Source organism: Danio rerio, chromosome 5 (genome assembly GCF_052040795.2).
Source record: "Danio rerio strain M-AB ecotype USA chromosome 5, GRCz13ab, whole genome shotgun sequence".
In the NCBI taxonomy this organism is placed as follows: domain Eukaryota; kingdom Metazoa; phylum Chordata; class Actinopteri; order Cypriniformes; family Danionidae; genus Danio; species Danio rerio.
The window spans coordinates 61441186-61467332 of NC_141025.1; the positions used below are offsets into that span (position 1 = coordinate 61441186).

Consider the following 26147-nt stretch of genomic DNA (forward strand, 5'->3'; position numbering starts at 1 on the left):
TCTCTTTAAAGAAAAATAATAACAATAAAATAACAGAACAGAACATGTAGAGAATGAGTTAACACTTTGTGGTATGGGTCACCTGTACTGGAAACATATTGGTCATGAACCATACGATATCAAGCATGGGCGCTTTTCTCCCTGGGGCGATCGTGTCGCAGTGTTGGAAAGGGTGTGCAACACAAGACAACCGTTCATGTTGGCTGCATCACACTAATAGCACATAGAACATCAGATACAGAAAAGAAGAACATTTTAGGTGTCTTTGAGAAGCCCCCCTTAAGCAGTCAGCCCTGAAAAGTGTTGCCTTTACAATAAAGTTAACAAATGTCAATTTGCCAAATACGTTTCAGCCAAGGTTGGTACAACAATCAGTAGATACGCATGCTCTGTGCTTACAGTGACTACAGTACTAATGGGTGAACAGACTGTTGTGCTCCTTAATGAGTGAACGACTAAATTAAACCTCAACCTTGATTTTTAACTACTTCATTAGTAATAACAATGTTCCCCAAAACCATGCAATGAAGTTCAAAATGCAATGGTGTCAGCTGTATTGATCTGATCTACTGATCTTGTCATTACAATAGGTTAAACAGAGTGCCTTGCAAAAATAAACAATTTAAAAAATTCTGTTTTTTACTGAATTACAGATCCTACACAGTCTATATATTATAAAACATTCAACATTTTTTGGTTGGGAAATGTCTTCGAGCCGGGATTCAAACTTGGGACGCCCTGACATGCTACTACACTATATGTTGGTGCGCTAACCACTAGGTTATTGCGCCGACAAAATTCAACATTCTGCCATGTGAATAGCACATGTAATTAATTAATACATTTATTATTATGTCTTTTTTTACATGATTAATAAATCTTTGCTAATTGTTACAACAATGAAACATGCTGCCCTATAAAATGTGCATAGAAAAGAATGCAAGAAAATACAAGGTCAAAACACATTAATATTTTAGAGGCTGCTGAACAAACTCTAATGATGGTATCATTTCAAAAATCAATTTAGAACATGAATCAACTATAAAGATTTTTCACCAAAATACAGAAACCGTTTTTTTTGTGTGTGTGTGTGTGTGTGTGTGTAAGCAGTACTTTAAAAATACTCAAAAATGTATGTGTCAATGTTTTCAAACTTATTATTATTATAAAGTTAATAATTTTTGTTCTATAAAAAGCCATTTTTTCCCTTTTGATTATTATTATTTATTTTGGGTTGTGCAGTTTAATTTACAGAATTTCTACAAAGTATGTTGTATACTGCAATCTTGCATTCAGTTAAAGTCAGAATTATTAGCCCCTCTTTGATTTTATTTTTAATCTTTTTCCCAAATGATGTTTAACAGAGCAAGGAAAATTTTACAGTATGTTTGATAATATTTTTTCTTCAGGAGAAAGTCTAATTTGTTTTATTTCAGTTAAAATAAAAGCAGTTTTACATTTTTTAAAATCATTTTAAGGTCAAAATTATTAGCCCCTTTAAGCTATATATTTTTTTGATACTCTATAGAACAAATCATCATTAAACAATAACTTGCCTAATAACCTTAACCTGCCTTGTTAACCTAAATAACCTAGTTAAGCCTTTAAATGTCACTTTAAGCTTTATAGAAGTGTCTTGAAAAAACATCTAATAAAATATTATTTACTGTCATTATAGTAAAAAGATAAAAGAAATCAGTTATTCGAGATGAGTAATTAAAACTATTATGTTTAGAAATGTGTTAGAAAAAAATCTTATTACTGTTAAACAGAAATTGGGGAAAAAATAAACAAGGGGGCTAATAATTCAGACTTCAACTGTACGTAAAATAATAACGCATGTTTACAAATAAACACGTTTAGAGATTACATTTTTCTGGTCCCTTAACTCTGTGGCCAGATGTTTTGAAAAATTTAAATAGACAATTGTATATTAAACAGATGTTTCAGTATATACAACAATTGTTTAATATATAATATATAATGTTAACATACTATTAACCATGTGAATTTATGTTTTGAGTTTTTACTGCAAATGTCACATCCATAACGCTGGAATTGCTCATATGCTATTTATCCGTGTTTGAATAAATATTACTGTAACTTAAAAAGAATTTATTTAATTTAATTTATTGCTACTTAAATGTTTATAACATTAAAGTCGTAAAATATTTTTTGCACTGTTTTTCCTAAGGTGAAAAATTAATTAATCGGCTGAAAAAAATGTTTGCTTCAATCAAGTCTTTCCATTTGCTTCTGCATTTGGAGCAAGTTGGTGTCCACTTAATGGCATTCATAGCAATATTCTTAACCATGCCCCTCTCACTGTTAGTTTGCCAAAGGAGAATGATGCTCAAAAGAAACCCCCACCCCTTACTCAATTTTCTGTTACAGTTGGAAGTACATCAACATACTTAAATAAAAGTCTCAGCAACCGGTTCACATGGACTTTTAAGGAAAGAAAAAAAAAACATTTAAGGAAATATTTTTAAAAAAATGCTTACATTTATTGTGTGGTTCCAAAATATGAACAAGAATAACTGAATATCAGTAAATGTTATTCAGCAAAATTACCTGATGAAAGGTCTGAATACTTTTGCAAGGTACTGTGCAATAATGTTAAATAAAAAAGAAAATGAATGTGTAATTTTTCAAATTGAAACTTGGAGCAGATCAGTGGAGAGGAGCGAGAGAAAGAGAGAGAGAGGAGATCTTAATACATTAGACATCTGAAACAGCTGCCCTTGTACCGTTCAAACTTCCCTCCAAAACTGGGCGCCAAGTCAACCTGGACAGCTTTGAAAGACAGGCAAAGGTGTGCAACTGTGGGATTGGGGACGAGGGACAAGGGGACAGGTAAACAGCAAAAAAAAAAAAAAAAAAAAAACACAATGAATATGCAACTCTTCTAAGAGGCAAAAAAAGACAACATGTGAGAGAAATAAATGAAAGAACAAAAGAAAATCAACAACAAAATAAAAAAGAAAATGAAAATAAAAATTAAAGAAAATAAAAAGAGACAAGGTGTCCATCTCGGAAGGTTCAGCGGCTATGCTCCTGGTCACATTCCCCCTTTGAAGGCAGCGTGGGCCCCGGCGGGTATAGTGGCTTGGAAAACAAAGCCTTGAGTCAGGCTAGTGTAGTAGTGTAGCCTGGGTCACTCTAGTCATCTGATATGCACACATAATCAACACAGAAAAAACATACAGAAACCAAATTAATCAACGTAGTAAGCCATCCAGAACCAAGTCACGAGGACAAGCATTTCAGGCAAGAGGGAGGCTCTACTCTATTTGATATGTTTTTTTGTTGTTGTTGGTGTTGTTTTTTAAATGAATATGGATGTTTACTGTAAAAGAAACAAGTGGTTAGCCAGTAGTTGCTCTCTAGACTTGCGAAGACCTCACCCTTTCACCTCATAGCCTGCTTAAGACGGCCAGTTTCGTTTTCTTAAATTTGCATAAAAATCTTGGGTATTAAAATATTGCTTGCCATTACTTATAAAATAAAGTCATATGATGTTTATTGATCATTTTCCTGACAGTTTTATATATGCTTGTGGCAGATGTCTGATTGCAGTTTTAAGTTTTGATTGGTGTTATTTTGTGTACAGACATTAATGTGTTAAGACACCCCACCCCTAGTGATTGTAAAGCATGTTGGGTGTATGGCCATCCACACATAAAAGCGCTATATAAATACACATTACATTACATTCTTTAGGGATGTAGTGATTCACTTGAGAAACTGAAATTTGTTACATAACAAATAACAAAATTACATTAAAAATTACAAAAAGAGTGGCAAATCAAACAAAGGACAAAAATATAGATCTCTTCATATAAACCAAGGTGCCCAAACTTGGTCCTGGAGGGCCGGTTTGATGCAGTGTTTAGCTTTAACCCTAATTAAACACATCCAAACAGGGTAATTAAGCCATTAATAGGTATACTTGAAGCAAACTGGAATCAAACTCTGCAGAACACCAGTCCTCCAGGACCAAGTTTGGGCACCTCTGAATGTAAAGCATTGCCTATGCTTTTTGTTCAGAAAATTCACCACTTCAGAAAATGCTGAGATCGTTCACTTTCATACTTATTGCAGTATTATAGTGTTTTAATCACTAAAGTCATTTTTTATATAAAAGTTTAGTATTATTAAGTTTATAAACTGAAAGTGTCTACTTTGTCCTTTACAGAAGGCTGCTTTCACTGAATTTGTGAAATTTTCACTGGATTTGTGAACAACATATAATTTTGATCTGCAACAGACCCTGACCTTCATTGACAAGCATTATAAGTTCATGTGACTACGAATCGAAAGCAAAAGCAGAGCGTATTCAAAAGTGATTTCTACTTTTCATATTGATAGCGACTTCCTTTTTTGCATATTATACACAGCATAAACGTCATGTGCATTTTCTAATATATCCATATATTGCTATATTACTCATATCCACATCATTTTTTAATAAATGTGTTGCAGATAGGTTTGCTACTGTTTAACAGACCAACTAATAGCTTGTTTTCACTGAGCACTACAGTTCGTTTCCACAGTCAGGAGTACCAAAATTTGGAACCATAGTGTACCTCTTTTTTGGGACCCTTTCATAAATGTGCACATCATAACAAAATGATAGAGCTAGACTCGCTGCTAGACACTATTGGTTTACAAAGAATCATCATTTGTGTCTGCGACAAGCCAGGGGAATGAAGATATGTGAACAGCCCATATACAGCTTTCTTTCGCGAAATAGCCTACTGTAACGTCTGTAATTATATAAAATAAATAAATAAATGAACATATATAAACACATACAGCCCCTTAGTCTCCGATATGTTACCAACTAAAGAAAAACTACACACAGCATACATTTTGTTCTTATTTAGGTTCAAAACAACACAAATTTAAAAAAAAATGAAAACCTCTTAACTGTAACTGTAATTTTCAGCAGCACGTGCAGCCTCTGTTAGAGAGTCATTCCATTATTCCGAGTTTATATTAGTCCAAAAGGTGACGATACAAATTAAAAAAAGGCAGTTTGTTCATGTTTGCTGAAGAAATAACGTGCCCTTTTTTTCCCGGCTTCTCCTTTTTTCGCTCTTCACTCTCGCGTTTTTCAGTGTCTGACAGGATCGCGTTTTAAAAGTACGTCAATAATCAAGCACACATTATTATCATCAGCTTAAGACGTTTGTGTATGTCAGATATAGACATGCGGCGTGCGCAAGGAAGAAAGCGAAACTGCTCGCGCTTCAGACTGGCTCGTAAAAAACTACGAGGCACAGGGTAGATTCTGCTCTACTCCATGGCTTTATGGTTGTCCATCAAGATGACGACAAGGTTTGTTTGAGCCCGGATCGACCATGGCTCATTATTATATGTATAATTCCGCTGTAATCTTTCGCTGTGTATTTCAAACAAGGCAGTTTTTTTGTTTTCATTCTGGCTTGTTGCGTAAGCGAATGACGTATCTCTGTAAACCAATAGCGTTCAGCTACACGTCTAGCTCTGCCTTTTGGTTTCCTTTCTCGTGTTTGGTACCCTTTTGAAAGGGTGCTGAAAAAGTGGTACGGTACGGTTCGGTTCAGTATGCCTTTTGACAGTAGAAACGGCCATAAAAGCGTACCAAACGTAACTATACCAAACCGTAGAACTTATGGAAACAGGCCAATAGTATACTGTACTGTTGTATTGCTCAAACTAGGCACTACGTGAAAAATTACTTATTTAATTTATGTTTAACTACTTATTTAATTCATTTTTTTTATGTGTGTGTGTGGGGGGGGGGGGGGGGGCATGGTTGTTTTATGGTAAATTCACTTGTAGTTAAAAATGATTAAGATTACTTTAAAGGTGCAGTATGTAAGCTTGACACCGCGTTCCTCCTAGTTTAAAACACATTTTAACTCGGCCCCTCCTCTGTTGACTCTACGCAATTGCAGGTTGCCAGATTGACAACACCAACAGCAGTGTACCTGACTGTAAAGCCTAGAGGCTGATTTAAATCGTGCTCTAAATAAAAGCAACGGCACACAATAGAGACAATATTTTCCATTCTTAAAGAAGTTGTTGTTCTAACCAACGTCTGAAATGTATATTTTAAAAACGGTTTATATTTTTTTGTAGCTGAATAACAGGATAAACTGACAATAATCACTTCAGGTACACCTCATGCTTTATTTAGTGTCAAATGCTTTTACTGTAAGTTTAAATGTCAATTTACAAGATGTATATTGACATTACTGAAAGCAGCAGCAGATAGTTTACCTCTTACATCTTGAAAATAAAATAAACCATTAGAAATTGAACTTTACAACTGTAACTCAGTGCAAGCCAGCACGTATCAGTAATTTAGCATCTACATTTAATAATCTTAAAGAGATTTAATATGTATTAATTATATTATAAACCTTACCATTTGATTGGAATGCAGTAAGTGCACTATTCTGTGCTTCTGTTTGTAAAATTTAAATTTTTCGGTAATTAATAACCACCTCGTGGAACTCTGAATTTGCATCTCATTTGAAAGTTTGCTACTGTCCACTGGAGGTTGCATTTCGGTCACGAACGCACTTTGAGAGCCTTCCTGTCTGAATAAACGAAATATGCTGTTTTCCACAAAGGCAAACCGAAGGGCTGAAATACAATTGGCTAAACTGGTATTTGGCTGGTTAAAGGGATCAAAACTAAGACAGACGTTCCGGCACGTAATGCACATTTTCAAAGCAGAATATCTGACTTCAGCATTGTTTTTCAGATAAACAAGTGTGTTCACTTAGCATGTTTCTTAAATATCTGCAAACATATTATGATATTTTTTATGCTTTAAAAGAGTCAAGAACTTACATACAGCACCTTTAATCGATTTGTGTAGTGACAACATGAAGGAATTGTGTGAAACTCAATACAAGTGAAACTTAATATAGCTTAAGCTCCACCTGCAGTTTATACTCTGTATGACTATGCCTTTAACGCCTCAACCATCTAGAATCATTACATACTTTCATAAATTTAAATCAGTTCAGAGTGTATCATAACATCCCTAATATGTAATAAAGCTCATTCAGAAGAATGTAGAATTTGTTTCATTATGCATTTGTAAAAGTCATAAATCACCAATCTGTTAAATGAATTAAAAATACCAGCGTGGCAAGCTGTTACTGCTACTCTGTTTGCAGTTACTGTGAACTGCAGGCTATTCTTGTATTTCCTGAAAGCAGAAGCATCTAATGTTTTAGTAAACAAAACCTCTCGCAATTCACAATACAGCCAGCAACTGAAAGTCAAAATTCAAAGCTATATAAACCAGCCACGATAAGCAATAGCAACAAACAACTACAAGTGCATAGCATTATTCCACTCCAAATAATTCGATTTTCAGCAGATCTTCAAAACTACTTTTGTTTGTTGAGAATTTTACAATAAAAACAGTAAAACCGTTTTTTAGCATTTTGCAATGAAAAATTGTACTAATCACTGAAAAACTAGGAATACAATTTAGGTTCTATTTATAATTGATATTATTATGCATCTTGGTCAATTCAGTCACAAGTTGACAACACTAAATACAGGCAAAAATGGGTAGAGAAATGTTGACCGTGTCTATTAGCAAGCTCAGAAGTCAGGCTGGTTGATAAGATGATATATATCAACAATGTCAACGAGTATGGTGATGTCAAAAATGACATTGAATTATCTGGCAATAATCAACATCATTGGGGAAACATAAATATGATAACATGGTGTACGTGCAACTATAGGCAAATTAATATTTAATTAGTCAAGACGGCAAGATGAAGTGTGATTTCAGGTATTATTAAATTGTAGAAGTAGTTTAAAATTATTTGTACATATTAATAAGAAATCACCAATGTAATTCTAAACTAAATTTGCCTTATTTTATCTGCCATAAAAAAAAAAAAATTCAGTCATCTAAACAAAAGGTTGTGTGCCTATGACATTGACATAACTTTTTATCCTGATATGTGGTTTGAAAATGAATGAGTGAAAGATAAATAGAAATCATGAGATGCAGGGTCAGCAAACACAATTATCTTTTTTCCACGAAGACTATACAGTATCAATATTGCCTCTATAATATTTAGGAAACTTACTTGTGTGCAATTTTAGGGGCAAATGAAAGTGTTCTTTTTGGAGGATGAGGTTCATCTCCCTCACTATTTTCCCTGACTAAAAACCATTGTTTTTTTTCTTTTCTAAATAGGTTTCTTCAGCAATCGTGCTTGCTTGTTCTTTCACATTTAACACATACGTAAATGCGTGTACACAGGCCAGCAGTGATGGGTTAAATGGGCGCAATCTCACAACAGATGTGGGGGCAGAGATGTTATAATTGGATATCAAGATATTTTTAAGGCAATTAGTGATAAATATGTTGACATCACCCAGCCCTACTTGGTTTAAAATGCATTTGATTGCACTGTAGTTAAATTGTAGACGTGCAAGTGGTTGAATTAGTTTAAACAGCTGTTAAGGAAGACTTTGCTGCTGATAACAGTAATTGTCAGCAGTAAATTAAATAAACATTCTATTTTTAATTTATATTACTCAATCTATAAGGTGTTTGAAATTGTTTGGTTGATTTAGTATTTTTTTATTGTATAAAAGTAGTGCATAGTAATTAAAGCTTTTCTTAATCAACAGTATGACTGCAGCTTATTTCTGCTTTTAAATTGCATTTTGGGACCTTAATCTTTCTTGCAATGACTTTTAACCTTAAAGTGATTTTCATTAACTTTTTATCCAAAAGTTAACAGAGCAGAGATCGATGTCCCACAATACAATTCACAGCTGTAAATGACTTGTGAATCACAACAAATGAAAACAGTGTGGATTGAAAGTGCGCATTTACAGTTCTCATCTTCCATCATCAGAAAAGTGAAGTGTACAAAAAAAGATGCAATCTAACAATTTAAATGGAAGTGTGTCACCCTTGCCTATTTGTGAACTGATCAACCAAAATGCATCCCAATACCAGATGTAAAATGGGCCATAACGTAATAAAAAAAAAGAAAAAAATTATATAAAAAAAATAATAAATCTTTTTAAATGCTTTATGGGTAACCGTAATTCGGCCAAAGCTTGAGTGATTTGTTTTTTGTTTGTTTTTGGGGTTTTTTTGTTGTTCATGGTGAATGTTTCATAAGTTTTGTTTTGTTTAGTTTGTTTGTTTGTTTGTTTCATGGTAGCAATGAAACATCTTTCCAATTAAATTTAAGTGACTTTTTATTGTTTTGTTTTATGTAAAATGGATATTTTAAATGACATTTTAAAAAGTATTAAACAGTTATTTAACTGTTAGCAACGTTGCACAATATTACTGTTTTTTAGTATATATAAATGCAATAAATGCAACCTTGGTCAGTAAAGCATAATCAAAACCAAACACTTGATTACGCTTAATAGGGAAATAAAACACTCAGTCAAGTTTACATTATTTTCTACACTGGATTCCACTTTAATGAAAATATATTAAACAAACTCAAATAATGTAACCATTTAGCAGAAAACTGCATGTTTTACAAAAGTTTTTAGAGCTGGGGCACTGACATCTTGGAATGTCACTGTGTCTGACATCACGGGGTTGGTTCTGTTCCCTCCGCTAAAAAGATACAGTTTTAAAGTAAAGGTCTGAACATGGAGACTGCAAAACCTAATCTATCTCAAGCATCAGATGTGTGTCTAATATAAAAATATATATTTATTCTATTTTTCTTATTCTATTATTCTATTCTATTCCTGCCTGACGAGGGGATTTACATTGACTAATGCAACGATTAAAGCACAAGACTTCCTGCTTTACTATATCACGTCTTTGTGGATTATATCAAGACATATATCCTTATCAAGTTGATCAACTCGATCTCTCAACATGTATGAAGGACATAAAAACCTGACATGTGAAAAACCACGCCAATCTTAGTTAGTGTTGAACACGAAATGAGATGAGGGCTGTAGTAGTAAAAAGTACCCGCCCCTTTTACGTCAGCACCGGATCTTGTTGAAGCCCAGACAGGCAGCATAACACAGGGAGTGGGAAAAAAAAAAAAAAAAAAAAAAAAAATTATATATATATATATGTATATGTAAAATGTAACATTTTTATATATATTCAGGGTTCAAGCACATTTTTATATTCCATGACTTTTCCAATTTTCATGACCTACTGATTCATGTAATGTCTATGTATACTAATAAAAAAACAATGGACGTTCAAATTTATTACCGCATATCATAAAACACACAACAATCTATTTTGTTTAAATTACTTTTTATACCTATGTAAAATTGATTTTGATGATGCTTAAACAGCACTAAAAATGTGAAAGCATGTTTGTGGCCACGGACAGAATAGAAGTTAAGACAACTAACCTATATTTAAGTTAGGACTGCACAATATATCATTTCAGCATCGATACTGCAATGTGTGCATCCGTAATAGTCACGTCGCAGAATATGCAAAGCTAATATGGGGTTATAGATTATTATAGAGTTTATTTATAATGGAGGAAAAGTTTATCATCTGCATGCATTTTTAAAGAGATCACGCCAAAATTACCATTTTCATTACACCCTTCACTTGTTTCAAACATTCTTTTTTAAAAATAAAACATAAAAAGTAGACAATTTAATAACTCTTATAGTATTGAAACAAGCGAAGTGTGAGTAAATAAGTGAGTACTAGGCTTGGGCGGTAATACGGTAATATGGTATACCGCGGGATCTAAAAATAGCAACGGTGTCAGTTTCAATACCGTTATACCGTCATAAAATATTAAATATCCTTTATTTAATGCCTACAAAAACGTATGTGTGATTGTCATCACGGGACAGTGTGGAGGAGAGAGGGAGAGGGAGGGGGAGAGAGGGAGAGGTGACGTGACGAGTCGCGCTTCAAAGTGTCCTGTATGGTGTCCGGAATGGTATGGCGAGTGGATCGTGCCACTTCTCTATGGCGAGTGGATCGTGCCACGGATAACCGAACGAAGGAGACAGTCGTGTATGGCGTCCGGAATGGGTCAATAAGATGAAGCTGCAACGTGCACTCGTCTCACTGAACGTGACGTCTGCGTCTGCCGAACGTGACGTCTTCGTCTGCCGAACGTGACGTCTGCGTCTGCCGAACGTGTCGTCTGCGTCTGCCACATTACTGTTCCGCTGCTTTAACGTGACGTCTGCGTCACGTCTGCGTCTGCTTCAAGGGTTTGCAGCACATTGCTCTTATTTCTGCTTTATTATACCTATTCATTCTCTATCAGTGTTTTCACTTATCCACAGTTATGTTTCATTTGCAAATAAGTGCTTTTTACCTTTCTTATTTATAGCTTTTTATTCCAAACGGTATTATTTATACAAATGATATAAACATTTTGGTATGCCATATATGGTTATTCCTATATTGCTTCTTTTATTGTGGTTACAGCTGATTGGTGTGTGTGTCTACAGTTTGCAGCAGTGTGTGTGCACACCTGATGGCTGTGTTTGACCTATAGTTCATGTGTGTGCTCATATGAAAGCCTTTGCTTTGAAATTGCAAGGAAATTCCATTATGAAAAAATTTCTGTGTCAAACGCATCCAAGTGTGTTTAGTGATTTGCAAATGACTGTGTGTAATGTTTTGCAAAAAGTGTGAAGCTGACAATGTGCTTACAGTTGTGCAGATCTAGCCTTGTGTTTTGCTCTATGAGTGTACGGTTTTGCTAATTGTAGAGAAAAATTTAATTTTAGTGTGTTAGCAATCATGAAAAACTGTAACAGGGTATTAGATAAAAACTATTATATTTATCTACAATACATATGTTAACAGTAGTATAGCTGTAAATATAAGTCTTCAATAAATATGTTAAACAGGAGCTATAAATAAATAATCTTCAATAAATATGGAAGGCAATGTTGCAGTATGGACGAGGAAGTAAAGAAGGGAGGAAGATTGGTAAACAGGAGACAGGGCATGGGATTTTTTTTATATATTGAAATGTACACATCACCAGAAAGCTGAATAAAACACTTTACAATTTTTGTATGGTTTTTATTAGGATAGGGCAATATTTAGCTTTCAGTCTATCACTGTTTGGTGAATACAGTATGTTCATGTACTTTATAGCAATACCTCTGAAACAACAAATCAAACCCAGATTATATCAGTATTAGTCAGGTAGAAATTATATGAGTGTTTAAGATTGAGATCAGCAGTGTGTAAATGAAGCAAACAGATTTATCTTGAATGAGGCATGTGTGTTCTGTACGGTGTTAAAATTGTGTTTTGTTATAGTGTTGTAAAGTTTTGGATGAAGTGTTTCATTTTGCAAAAGTTCTGATGTGTTCTGCTGTTTGTGTGTGTGGATGTGGAAATTGTGTGTAGTGTTTTGACAAAATGAGCCCTCATTTCAAAATTGTGCTTGAGCAATCAAAAAAAAAAAAAAAAACTGTAAATGAACAATGACTCACTTAGTTTTTTACACACAATTACTTGTACTTCAGACACAATGACTGCAACATGTAACTGATGCACCAACCCCCTGAACCAATGCAGCTAAACTACAAGCACAATTCCTGCTTTACTCTCAAATTGCAGGTGTAAAACACACTTTTTTCAAAACACTACACACAATTCTCTGCATTTGGCACAATTTTCATGCAGAAAATCTCTTGTTCTAACAAGGAACACACTGTCATTCACAATTGTAAAGTCAGTTGTCCTACTTAGCATACTAACTCATCACATAAGTAAACACCTTTCACACAGAATTGCAATTTAGAAATCAGAGCTCATCTGGTTCATAACTGGTTCACTGCCCACACATGTTTTTTAGTTGTTTATCTCCATTCATTGCTTAATCCTATTAAAGATTTTTTTTTTCTGCTTGGGGATGGAAAGTGTGTATGACTGAAATCCACACAATTTACAGTTTTCCCAACTGTTTACACACATTTTCTGAAAGTATGCCACTATGCCTCATATTGTCAGAACTCTAGGGTGAAACCCTTCAATTCTCCTGCAAAATGAAACACAATCAACACAATGTAATTTCTTCTCAACATGGTATTTTGTTTTCAAATGACACACACAAACCATCACATCAACATTTATAAGCAGTTGAACACTGATGTGCTGAATGTAAAACACTATGACCACTTCTTCTCCATTCATCATAATGACTTACTGTCAGCCTTTTTCGTTTAGTGTTACAGTTACTACAGACAGTACATAGGCCTACAGAAGTGCATTGTAAAATACTTCAGAATATTGTTTTTATACAAAACACACAAATACCAAATATATTTTACTGTATTTTCAGTTTACAGAGTGTTCATCCCAACCAACACAAAGGTGCACATAATGTGGTCTTCATTGGCCATTAACAGAAGGATTTACAGAATACTGTTAGTAAAAAACGAAAAATAAAGTGTGGATTTCGGCATACATTTTCCATCCCCAAGCAGGAAAAAAATCTTCAATATGATTAAGGAATGGAGAATATGGAAGGAGATAAAAAACTAAAAAACATGGGTGGACAGTTTACCAGTTATAAACCAGATGAGCTCTGATTTCTAAATTGCAATTCTGTGTGAAAGGTGTTTACTTATGTGATGAGTTAGTATGCAAAGTAGGACAACTGACTTTACAATTGTGAATGACAGTGTGTTCCTTGTTAAAACAAGAGATTTTCTGCATGCAAAATGCAGAGAATTGTGTGTAGTGTTTTGAAAAAAGTGTGTTTTAAACCTGCAATTTGAGAGTAAAGCAGGAATTGTGCTTGTAGTTTAGCTGCATTGGTTCAGGGTATTGGTGCATCAGTTACATGTTGTAGTCATTGTGTCTGAAGTACAAGTAATTGTGTGTAAACAATTGGGAAAAACTGTAATAGTGACAATCTGCCACCTACTGGCGATTTTAGTTTTTAGTTTAGATGTAACATTTAAACCAATTTTAATTATTTTTATTAATTTCAAATAACATTATGCTATTCAACGTTTTAGGATTAAACATCACTGTTTTGGTTATTATTATGAGTGGTTCAGGGTTTGGGTAATATTAGGAAATAATATTACAATTTAAAATAATGCTTTTCAATTTTAATATACTTATTTATTTATGTGATGCAAAGTAAAAAAATTTTTACACTATTATGTCGCATGATCCTTCAGTGTATTGTCAAATTGTGCTGTTAAATGTTTTTCTGTGATATTTTTACAGGATTGATTGATTGAATCCTGGCAAATTATTATTCAAAATATAAATGTAATATTAATGTAACATTATTGCTGAATAAAAATATACATTTTTCTTTAAAAAAAGAAAGGAAACAAATGAAAAATAAAATATGTTATGCTTTTTTTATTTGTCAAAGAATCCTAATATTATGTTTTAAACGTAAAATAAAGAAGAAAGGTGCTTTAAAAACAACACAATAATGGTTAATGTAATTTTCTATTTTTCTAATATTTTACAGCAAAAGTATATATCTAACAGGCGATAGTGATCGATGAGTTGGTCATCACTGATATGCCGTAGGCTACATTAAACATGTAAAAAAATAAAAACACAATAAGACTCAAATGTAAAACAAATTAAAAAAGGATTTTACAAAACTAAACGACATGAATATATTAATAAACAACCTAAACTTTACCTCCGGAAACATTTGTTATTTTTGTTATACATTTTTTATACGTTTTAATGCTATCTTGAAAACAAATATCATTATATATTAACATATTTATATGTAATTTGCACATAATTATTGTAAATTGTATAAGTTAGCCGGCAAAAAGCAGACAGACGCACTAAAAACTGCTCAAATATATCTATTTAAAAAAAAAAGGTAGACGCAGACGTCATGTAACAAGTCAGACGTTGATGTCACGTCCATTGAGAGGAATGTATGAAGGGCAAGAAAATTGTACACTGCCTCACACACTGCACTGAGCCGTGTGAGCAGCGTGTTATGATACGTGTTAGCAAAAAAATAAATAAATAGGTGCGTTCGACTTCATGCAGCGCTGTGCAGATCGATCGAAATCTGTCTTAAAGCGGTGCATTCTGGTTAGAAATCTTGTCCGGATTGATGCTGCGCCGATACCACGTGACTGTCACAAGTGGCATCAAAGTACCGCGACAGCGCTCCGAGATCAGACGGCAGACTCAGACCGTGCAGCTTCTGAAGAGCGACTGCAGGAGCTTTGATGACGACACCGATATTACACGACTGGCCGAGTTCACCACATGACAACAAACACGTGTATTTCGGGTTTATAATTGGACAAATTCCAAATCCAAAGTTTCGAAACAAACAATTCACTTTTCACACCCTCTCTATCCTGCACACATCTTGCTTATTAAAAGACTACAAATATTTTACTGCAGTAATCATCTTTTGTTAAATAATCTGGTTATGAAGGTTATTTGCACAGGTTTATTTTCAACTTTTTTATACAGACTATTTACTGCATTCATCTCCATGAACGATTTAAATGATATATTTTAGTGTATATTTTAGTGAATAACCTAAATATGAACTCAAATAAGTCTTACAGACTTGAAATAAAATAATCATCATCATTGATCCTGCCACCCTAAAGCTCTCTTAACAAATAAGTTAAAGAACTATTTTAATAAATAGCTAATTATAAAATGGTTTTATTATTATAATATAAATATATATTTTATTTCCTGTCTAGCAGTTTAAAGGCTACCTGCTCTTTCTGGGAAACTTCTACATAGCTCACTTATTTTACCTGTTTTCAACACGATCTTTTTGGATTAAAATGCTTTTTTGAAAATTCATTCATTATCCAAAATAATGTCATTTATTAAGACCTAATCAAAACACCTTGTTTTGCTTTTTACATTGGAAATTTTTATATCTATAAATGTACACATATGTACACCCTTTTTTAGCAGATTTAAACAAGAAGTATTAGCCTAAAAGAGTGATGTTTAACTCCTAGAATTTATGCTTATTACTTTGTATTTAATACACCTGTTTGTTTTTATGTTTATATTAACCTCTCATTTCCTCTTATTTCTCTCATGCATTTGTTATATATTTTACTCATAATTCTCTTATATTGTTTAAAAAGCAAACAGTTTGAAGAGACTGTATTCTGTTTTATTTGTAAATGTTTTATAGTTATAAATAAAAATAACACAAAAATATGATGACGCCATGTGATCGGTCATCATGACTGCAGCAACTTTGAGTCCCGAAGTGTCCAGCTGTCCGTCTTGATGGCTCCGTTTTCAACTCCGCCCCGCCTGCGCTCGGCTAATCTCGTTGATCACCGGCTGCAGCTTAGCTTCATATATCATAGCACCTAATAACTTCACTGCTACACGTGAATCACGCGTAACGTCTGGCTTGACACTTCACTGCCACACGTGATTTACGTGACGTCTACGTGACGTCAACGTCACGTCTACGTCACGTCTGCGTCTTAAATTGCATGGATTTAATAGCAAAAAAAAATATTTTTTAAGACGTCAGTGAGACGTTCAGTGAGACGTTCGGTGAGACGAGTGCACGTTGCAGCGTCAGGTTAAAGAGCTTGGAGGAGCGCCATAGTCCTGCAGTTTGGCAGTTTCGACTGAACAGAAGGGAGACGTGGTTAATATGAACGAGAGGTCTGCATTAGAGCTGTAGATCTTTGCCCGAACCCGGCGAGACCCAAAAAAATCCAAATCCCTGCAATAAAATCCATCCTTGCAAAGGTGAAACAAACTATGACGAAGTAGTAAAAAGAGCTAATTTTGACGGCAGTCAAGCCAGTCAATAGCTCAGAAGGAGCGGTTATTCCAGCCAGGTATTTCGGCGGTCGCTCATACACTGCGTATTACGGTAGAGCCCTAAACCGCAAGCTGACAGGTAAAATGACGAGGCCTCTTGCTACAATGAAACTACTGTCATGGAAAATTAAATGGATGTTTCTGACTGGTAGAAGATGAACAAACAATCCTACCCAAAACTTGCAAAATCTGCCAGATCAGAACTCTGCATCTCGACCTGTAGCCGCAGGAAAGGGTGTTCAGCTGCTGGATGCACCATGAGTGCAAGACTGCGCTAAAGCCAGTGGATTTAATAATGTTCCTCCACAAACACACGTAGCCTAATCTTGGTGAGTAAAGGGTTTTTAAATTATAAATAAATATTAATTAAACCATATAATCATAATGTAGACAGAGTATACAGACTAATGGTGGCATTATTATTTTAATATTCAGCTTCACCGACGCCCTAATGCCAGATTTTGAAGAGAAGTGGAGAAATAAATATTGCAGAGCCTTTATCTTAATTCCTTTATTGCCAAAATACCCGTCATCATTTAGAGTTTATTTTAATTTGATTTGTTAAGCAAGATTTCTTTTCATTTGTGTGTTGGCCAATTTAAAGGTGCATGTACCTAGACCAGAGCGCTGAGATGTTACGATGTTACAGAGGACTTATTTTATTTCTTTGTTCCAACTTCCAAGTGGCCTATAGTCTACGTTTGCTACGAATAAATGATGTTAAAGAGCCCATATTATGGGTTTTTGAAAATTCCCCTCCATGTAGTGTGTAACACAGCTCTAAGTGAAGTGAAGTATCCAGCTAAGGCTTAAATCTGTTAGTGTACAGTGTTTAAAACTGTTGATTCATCTATAAAAGAGTCGACTCATAGTGCTTCAAACGAGTCGCCTTGATACCGATTCATTAGGTGTTTCGCCATGACGTACGAACGAAACCAAGTTATTCACGTGCACGCGCAAACCCGGGAGTTTTCAAACCTGAGGCCCCGCCCTCTGACGCAGAAACCCAGACACACACACAGACACACACACACAGCTGCTTTGTAAACGGAGCTCCGTGGACGAGGAGTAGTGTGTGTGTCTGTGTGTGCACGCTGTCGTCCGGAGGTGTGTGTGTGTGTGTGTGTGTGTGTGTGTGTGTGTGTGTGTGTGTGTGTGTGTGTGTGTGTGTGTGTGTGTGTGTGTGTGTGTGCGTGCGCGCGTTGTCGTCCGGAGCAGGGTTAAGTGCGTGTGTGTATGTGTCTGTGAAAAGAGCAGAGTGAGAAGCTAGGAGATCTCCTCAACTGTTTTTGGAGTTTTTGCCCAATAAAATAGTTAGTCGTCTGAATTTTCAAGTCCATAGTCTGTATTTACATTGACCCACTGGCAGCTAAAATCCACGCCTACACTATCGAGCGTGTATGAACTGTGATTACTTTTATATTGCTGATTAGCTGTTTGGCATTTCACTCTCTGACTGAAGGCAGTCGACCAATCGCAACAGACTGTCATTGGTCCAACCAGCGCAGATTAGCTTCGCGCTAAGGAGGGGTTTAGGAACAAATGAATCACTGGACGATTCATACAAGAGTCGCTGGGATAATTAGGTAAAAATAAATGCAGATTATAAGACCACGAAAGTGTTTTTTGACCTTGCATACATATTAAACTGTTGTTGGAGACCCTTACAACCAAGATATGACCCTATTTCATGTATAATATGGGCTCTTTAAAACATATAAATGACTCATTCTTTAAAAAATGCATTAGAGCTGTGAGAGCATTTGAATAATGTCGGGCTGTAAACGGGTTAGGGCTTTACAAAGCTGTCAATCAAAATGTACTTGTCGGACTCGGGACCTATCGTGCCTAATTTTTATGGCCCAAATACAGCTCTCTGCATTCCCGCTGCTGTTCCGCGAGAGCCGGCCAGATTTCTTACGGTATGGGAGTAAATTACTGAATAAATCGCGGGAGAGGTGTGTGTGTGTGTGTTTGTGTAAGAGAGAGAGCGAGAGAGAGAGAGAGAGAGCTGTGCGTCGCTTGGCGCTCTCTCTCTCTCTCTCTCTCTCCCTTTCTGACTGCGAGCCTAAGGTCGCATAGAAGTTATTCAGTTTCTGAATGGTTTAGGCTCAAGCCAACAGTTTGGTGACGCTGTCTGAGCCTTACGTCAGATTTTTTTTTATTACGCCGGTAATACCGGATACCGGGGGTAAAATATGGAGGCGTTTTGACGGTATCAAAATTTCGATACCGCCCAAGCCTAGTGAGTACATTTTAATCTTTGAGTGAACTGTCCCGTTAAGGCCTGTGACTGTGTGAGCATTTCAATATTTCAGATTTTAAAACATCCGGCCACAAGTAATTTTTTATAACTTTAATAAAAATTAAATAAAATACAGTGCAGACTATGCAGTGTTGATTATTCAATATCGGTACCAGAATAGTAAATACCTGAAAACTATAATTCACTTTTGTATAAACTATATTTTATTTATCTATGCTTGTAATTTTATTATTATATATTATTTGAAATTCAGTCCCCTACTAAATCCCCCTAATCAATCCAAATAAACCTTAAATCATCTGGTGATATTGTATTTACATCGCAATAGATATCACAGAAATACAAAATATAGTAATGATTTTTTCCAATATCGTGCAGCCCAAATTCAAGTATACAGATATTTGTTAAACTAATTTTCATGACTTTTCCAAAACTTTGTGGGTTTTCCTGTTTTTTCAAAACTTTTCCAGGCTTGGAAAATGCCACGTCAAAATTCAATGACTTTTCAAAGTTTTCCATGAATGTATGAACCCTGTATATTAGATACACATCTGCTTCTTGTATTTGCGCCAGCTCTACACCCACAACTTCACGCATTGGCTTTGCAGTCTCCGTGTTCGGCCCATTACTTCCACTGCACCTGTTCAGCTGAAGGAACAGAACCAACCCTGTGACGTCAATCACAGTGACATTCCAAGATGGCAGCACCCCAGCTCTAAAAACTATAGTAAAACATGCTGTTTTCTGCTAAATGCATTAATCGAGTTTGTTTAATATATATCCGCTGCGTAAAAACACGCTGGATAAGTTTGCGGTTCGTTCCGCTGTGGCGACCCCAGATTAATAAAGGGTCTAAGCCAACAAGAAAATGAATGAATGAATGTTTAATATATTTCCATTAAAGTGGAAATGAATTTACAAAATATTGTAAACTTGACTTTGCTTCATATTTTCCCTTTAATCCCTTATTTGTAAACTGACAAATATATTTTTTTTAGGAAAACATGTATTATTGTTTTTTATGTATCACTCAAGGTCCTATAAACAATTAATAATTATCAGTAATTATGTGTAGGCATTCATTCACCCTGCTTTTTTCATTTTCTAGAAATGCATCATCTCATTGTTAAACCCATAATCAAAAGGCAAAAAAGCATTTATGAATACAAATTAAGGACTGTGTAGCTAGCAAAAATCCCTTGAGTTTATCAAAACACTGAAAGCATGTTCACACAGTCCTGGCGCGCTTACATAAAACAAAAGTATGACCTTAATCACCTCCATCATTTCCACATCCTCCAGCTCAACTGATAAACAAGAGAGCTGGTGTCACTCCACCCGCCTTCACTGAACTCACAAAATAAAACAAAGCTGATAGCAGTGATAGCTCAGCACACAGACTCATGGTTATCATACACATCTGGGACACAAAAACACACAAAATAATGTCAGGAAGCCTATTATGGTTTGCTCTTCTAAAAAATTTGATTTGCAGGAAGATAACTAGCGTCTTTCTTTAAACAGGCACACAAATGCAACACACATGCAAATGTACTAACCTTCAGCGCAGGGCACAACAATCAAAGCTCTGTCAATAAAAACAGTGTTGGTTAAATGTTGTGCCACACCAACACTCGAAGGCTCCCGATACTTTATGTAACAAACTTTTGATGAGAAGGAAAGGGGTGCATTGCTGAAAGAGAAGAGAAACAATTTATTATGCTTTTTGATGTAATATGTTACATGTAATTGCTTCTTTTCTTAAAAGATACACATTTTAAAGTCATAAATAAGATTTTTAAAACCCGTTTTGTGCATGTAAGGTGAATCTTTGGTGATATTGCAATCATTTTCAAAATAGTGGAGTAATATGTTTTGCTTTATAAAAGTGGTACAGATGCTGACAAAAAAACCTAATAAACCTCAAAGATTTTTTTTGTGTGTGTGCTCACTAGGACACTGCTTATTCCTATTTGAAGCTATCCTAACAGGAGAGGGGGGCTTTTAAAAAATAGTTCACACAAAAATGAAAATTCAGTTATCATTTACTCCTCCTCCATTATTCAAACCAGTTTTTTTTTTTTTCTGCTAAACAAAAACAAAATGTTTTAAAGAAAGTTGGAAACCTGTAACTATTGGCTTCCATACTATTAGTTTTTCCCACTGTGCAAATCAATCGTTAAAGGCTTCCTTCCTTCTTCAAAATATATCATTTTTTTGTTCAATAGAATAAAGAAACTCTTTGCAGAAGTGGAAGTTTTGGAGTAAATAGTAACATATTTTTTATTGTTGGTGAAATATCCCTTATATATATATATATATATATATATATATATATATATATATATATATATATATATATATATATATATATATATATATATATATTAATATATTCTTATATATTAAGAATAATAGTGAGAGATTAAACATTTGAACCACCCAGTTATTCCCTTAAACAACTTTTATTCATTTCCTTAATTATATTTTTAACTGGCAGTGGTGCCACAGGAAAAGACTTGGACACTCCTAATTGTAACTACAACATTCACTGCTTAAGTACAGAAACTTAAAGAAACTTCTATAAATTAGAGTTATAGAAACTCTTCGTTTACATTTTTTCTCCTTCATATGGGTCTTTTAAGCCATTGCTTAAATGCTTCAACCATTCAACCAAATCATAAATTAAACCAACATGCTGAAGTTTATATATATATATATATATATATATATATATATACACACACACACACACACACACACACACACACTTACACATACAGTTGAAGTCAGAATTATTAGCCCCCCTGAATTATTAGCCTGAATAATTAGGATTACTATGTTTATTTTTCCCCATTTTCAAAGATAGAACATTTTTTTTAACACATTTCTAAACATAATAGTTTTAATAACTCATCTCTAATAACTATTTATTTTATTATTCGATTTATTTTATCTTTGCCATAATGACAGAAAATAATATTTTACTATATATTTTTCAAGACACTTCTATACAGCTTAAAGTGGCATTTAAAAGCATAATTCAGTTAATTAGGTTAATTAAACAAGTTAGGGTAATTAGGCAAGTCATTGTAAAATTATGGTTTGTTCTGTAGACCAGTGTTTCTCAACTGGTGGGTCGCGAAACATTTTCAGTGGGTCGTGGAGTGTGTGATAAAAAAACAACAACAACAAAAGTTAAATTTTTAACTCATTCTTCTTATATCGGTATTTTATTTTGAAATGCACGTGCGACAACCGTACAGTTTGACATGTGAAATTTCCTTTAATTATAGCAACAAATATGTCAAAGCGCAAGTATGACCTCGAATATGTAAAGTATGGATTTACATATATTGACGACAAAAAAGGTTTAAAACCTCAGTGTATCATATTTAGTGAGGTGCTCTCACAAGAGAGCATGAAACCTTCTGAATAAAAACGACATTTACAAACCAAACATCCCAGTTGCAAGGACAAACCTGTGGACTATTTTCAAAGACGACTCCAAAAGCTGAGGGCATCAAAAAAGTGCTTAACATCTTTATGTTCAAAACAAGTACAGGAACTCCACGCATCGCACTTTGTAGCTCACCATTTAGCAAAGGCCAATTTAGCACACACAATAGCAGATGAGCAAATAACTGGTGATTATTATAAAGATGGTTATGATTATTTTAATCATTTTACTTTAATTCGCTGGTTTGTTCTGTTCAACAGGATCATGTGTTAATGTTTTATGAACAGTTCAGTTTAGTTACTGGTAACTGAACTTTTCCTTACCCAAACCACTGTTCACAGTTTTTGATGTTATTACTCTGTAATATTACTATAATTTGATCCATTTAGATTTATAGGTCACTATTTGTGTCTATTAACAAATAAATACAAATGAATTATAATTCCTAAAATTATATTATATTTCCTAAAAATTTGTGTCGCAGCATTATGACCATGTAAAAATGTAGGTCCCATAGCCAAACCAGTTGAGAACCACTACTGTAGACTATCAAAAAATATATAGATTAAAGGGGCTAATAATTTTGATCTTGAAATGGTGTTTAAAAATTAAAAACAGCTTTTATTTTAGCTGAAAAAAAACAAACACAAATAAGACTTTCTCCAGAGTAAAAAATATTATCTGTCATACTGTGAAAATTTTCTTGCTCTGTTAAGCATCATTTGGGAAATATTTAAAAAAGGAAAAAAATTAAAGGGGGGCTAATAATTCTGACTTCTGTGTGTGTGTGTGTGTGTGTGTGTGTGTGTGTGTGTGTGTGTGTGTGTGTGTGTGTGTGTGTGTATGTATGTATGTATGTATATGTATATATATATATATATATATATATATATATATATATATATATATATATATGTATGTATATATATATATATATATATATATATATATATATATATATATATATATATCAATCAGAGGTTGCGTTAATCGAATATATAACTGAATATCTTTCATTTTGACGGATTATGCTGAGGGTGATCTATTGTAATTTGTAGCTAACTATAATTCTTACTCCTGTCCAGCTGATGGTGATTGTTTTTGTTTTGTCTCATCTTTTCACTGTTGCGTAATTGCAAAAATGTCACAGCAGCTGAGTGTGAGAAGTTTCTTTATATGGCCAAATAGTTGTTATATTAATAATAAAGGTGAAAAAAAGAAAGTGATGCAGTGGACGATGAAGAACAAACAGACAGAAATCCTCATTCGCCGACAGCTGTTACCGGCCAACCAAGTGGCAGCAAGAAGGTCATGTGCTTTGGAGTGCGTTGTGAGCTCAGCAGTGAGCACTACCGAACGCAAGTAAAGGAGCGCGTGCTGCAGTATTTTTTCACGGTGAAACGAGTGCTTGCAGGATCGGTAAATCCCACATTCAGATAATCCAGCCAACTTCTGATCACTTTCTTAGGAGAAATGTTTCCTAACTATAAATGCTGGCTGAGGTGGCTCTCTGGTACATCCGGTCTCCAGTGTGGCAGCAGAACGCGGCTTGCCGCCAGTACAAAATTAAAACTGTTAGGAGAAGTCGACTTTCCGAGGCAAAGACACAGAATTTAATGACAATTGCATCTGCATCTGCATCAGTCTCATTTGATACACTTAATAGTTCAAGTTGACGCAGGAGGAAGATATGAGTTAAGGCAGATGAGAGCTTTTGTTCATTTGTTAAATATATAAATTAATAATTTAGCCTATATGCTCGTTGTGCAAGTTCATTATTAAAATCTAAATGAAAAAAGCGATAAGAAAATATGCAAATTAAATGACAGTCAATAAAAGGTTATGACGGAATATTTAAAACCCTTTCCGTCAAAATGACGGACATTAAGAAAGTCTAACGCGACCTCTGATATATATATATATATATATATGTATATATATATATATATATATATATATATATATATATATATATATATATATATATATATATATATATATATATATATATATATATATATATATATATATATATATATATATATATATATATATATATATATATATATATATATTTACATATTATTGTCAATATATTTTGTATATATATAGATAGACAGACAGAAAGACATTCCGCTGCTGAACAACAATTATTTAAAATGTTGATTTCAATAAAACAAATAATAATAGTTTGGCGCAATATGGCTGTTGTCTTGTCATCCAGGTGGATGAGGAGATTCCCCCTAAAAATGTGTAAAGTGCTTTGAGCGCTATATAAATGTAAGGAATTATTGTTAATATTATTATTATTATTATTAAATCAGTTCCACTAACTGTTATATGGAGACTATATGTTGAATTGTATTAAAACAAAATAGACCGGTATGACTACATATTTAAAATCTTAGTCTCGTGAAATATTAAAATTTTTGCAAGAGTAGCGGAGAAACTGCAATGTCACATGGCATCAAAATAAATTCCATTAAATGATACATAGAGCATGAAATTGCAAAACTGAAATAGAAATGAAGGTTCACTCAGGTCATGACATCAATGCCAACCCTTTGTGTGTTATTGGCTGTTTATAGTGTTTGATGTTATGGTCAGGCAGGTGTGTTTACATTTGTATGGATCTCGTGTGTACCTATCTGATGATTATGTATGTTGTAGTATTTGTGTGATGGTTTGTTGTCATCACTATAACGTAATGGGTTTGTTTGGGATGTGTTTGTCCGTGTGCATTTGGCTGTTTCATACCATTTTGATGTTATTTGTAGGGCATGTGTGTTAACGTGTGCAGATGTCGTGTGTTCCAAATGATGTAATGTTTATGTATGTAACGTCAAGTTAGTATGTTTGTGACAGTGTGGTGCTGATGGTGTGTTGTCATCATTATAAAGTGTCTGTTTGGGATGTGTGTGTGTGTATCCGATATGCATGATGAGCGTATGATACGTTGTATCTCTCTCAGGCGGGCGTGGGTGTATGTCTGTTTTGGTTTAATACGTATGTGTGATGTGTGTTTAGTGTTGTTGTTGTGACTCACTCAGGCGGGTAGAGTCGCAGCTCATCGATGTCCCCAAGGAAGCCGAATAGAGTTCTCATCTGATCGCTGCTTACCGCCGCCGACAAATTAGTTATTTGGATCACGTTGGTTCCGGGCATACCGCTCATTTCACACTAAACTGAGGTTCAATACTGTAAAATGCAATAATGCATCAAATGGCCAACATTCGGCACTGACCTGCAGAAAATACTCGATAGCAAGGAGAGCTGCAAACAGCATGGAATGAGCTCTGCTTACTGAACAGCGCCACCAGCGGGTCTGGAGGTACATAATGTAGACGTGCAACATTCATTTAATCACCTATTGCTTATTTTAAACATTAATAGGTTTTTTCTTCTCTTAAAGAAAGTATTTTGAAAAAAAAGCTGGAAAGTAGCCATTGACCTATGTGTAGCCCACCTATTTGTAAAATGTTTAAAGGACAAATCGACACCATGAGAATACAAGTAGCCTATATTTTATAGATTAAAAATGGATATGGAGAGCAAAATTCTACTTTGCCATTAATTTCAGATATTCAAAAAATAATTTGTTGAATCAACAT

The 26147-nt window shown here is 34.3% G+C and overlaps 1 protein-coding gene across 17 annotated transcripts in view; it reads right to left on the minus strand.

The window, feature by feature from the left end:
• Window positions 1-25848, minus strand: part of srek1 (splicing regulatory glutamine/lysine-rich protein 1) — a 42179-nt gene extending 16331 nt beyond the window's left edge. For 3 of the 17 annotated variants that reach the window (XM_087251704.1, XM_087251700.1, XM_087251694.1), the window contains exons 1-5: window positions 25583-25848; window positions 20636-20769; window positions 20355-20496; window positions 2751-3170; window positions 83-213 (exon numbers count right to left, since the gene is read on the minus strand). In XM_087251704.1, coding sequence (XP_087107830.1) covers window positions 83-113 — 31 coding nt within the window. In that variant the 5' untranslated portion in view covers window positions 114-213; window positions 2751-3170; window positions 20355-20496; window positions 20636-20769; window positions 25583-25848. Of the gene's footprint in view, window positions 1-82; window positions 2513-2720; window positions 3171-20354; window positions 20497-20635; window positions 20770-25582 lie in introns of those variants that run through there. The other 14 variants (XM_087251705.1, XM_087251701.1, XM_087251696.1 and 11 more) reach the window with 7 other exon arrangements.
• Between the last annotated feature and the right edge of the window lie 299 nt (window positions 25849-26147).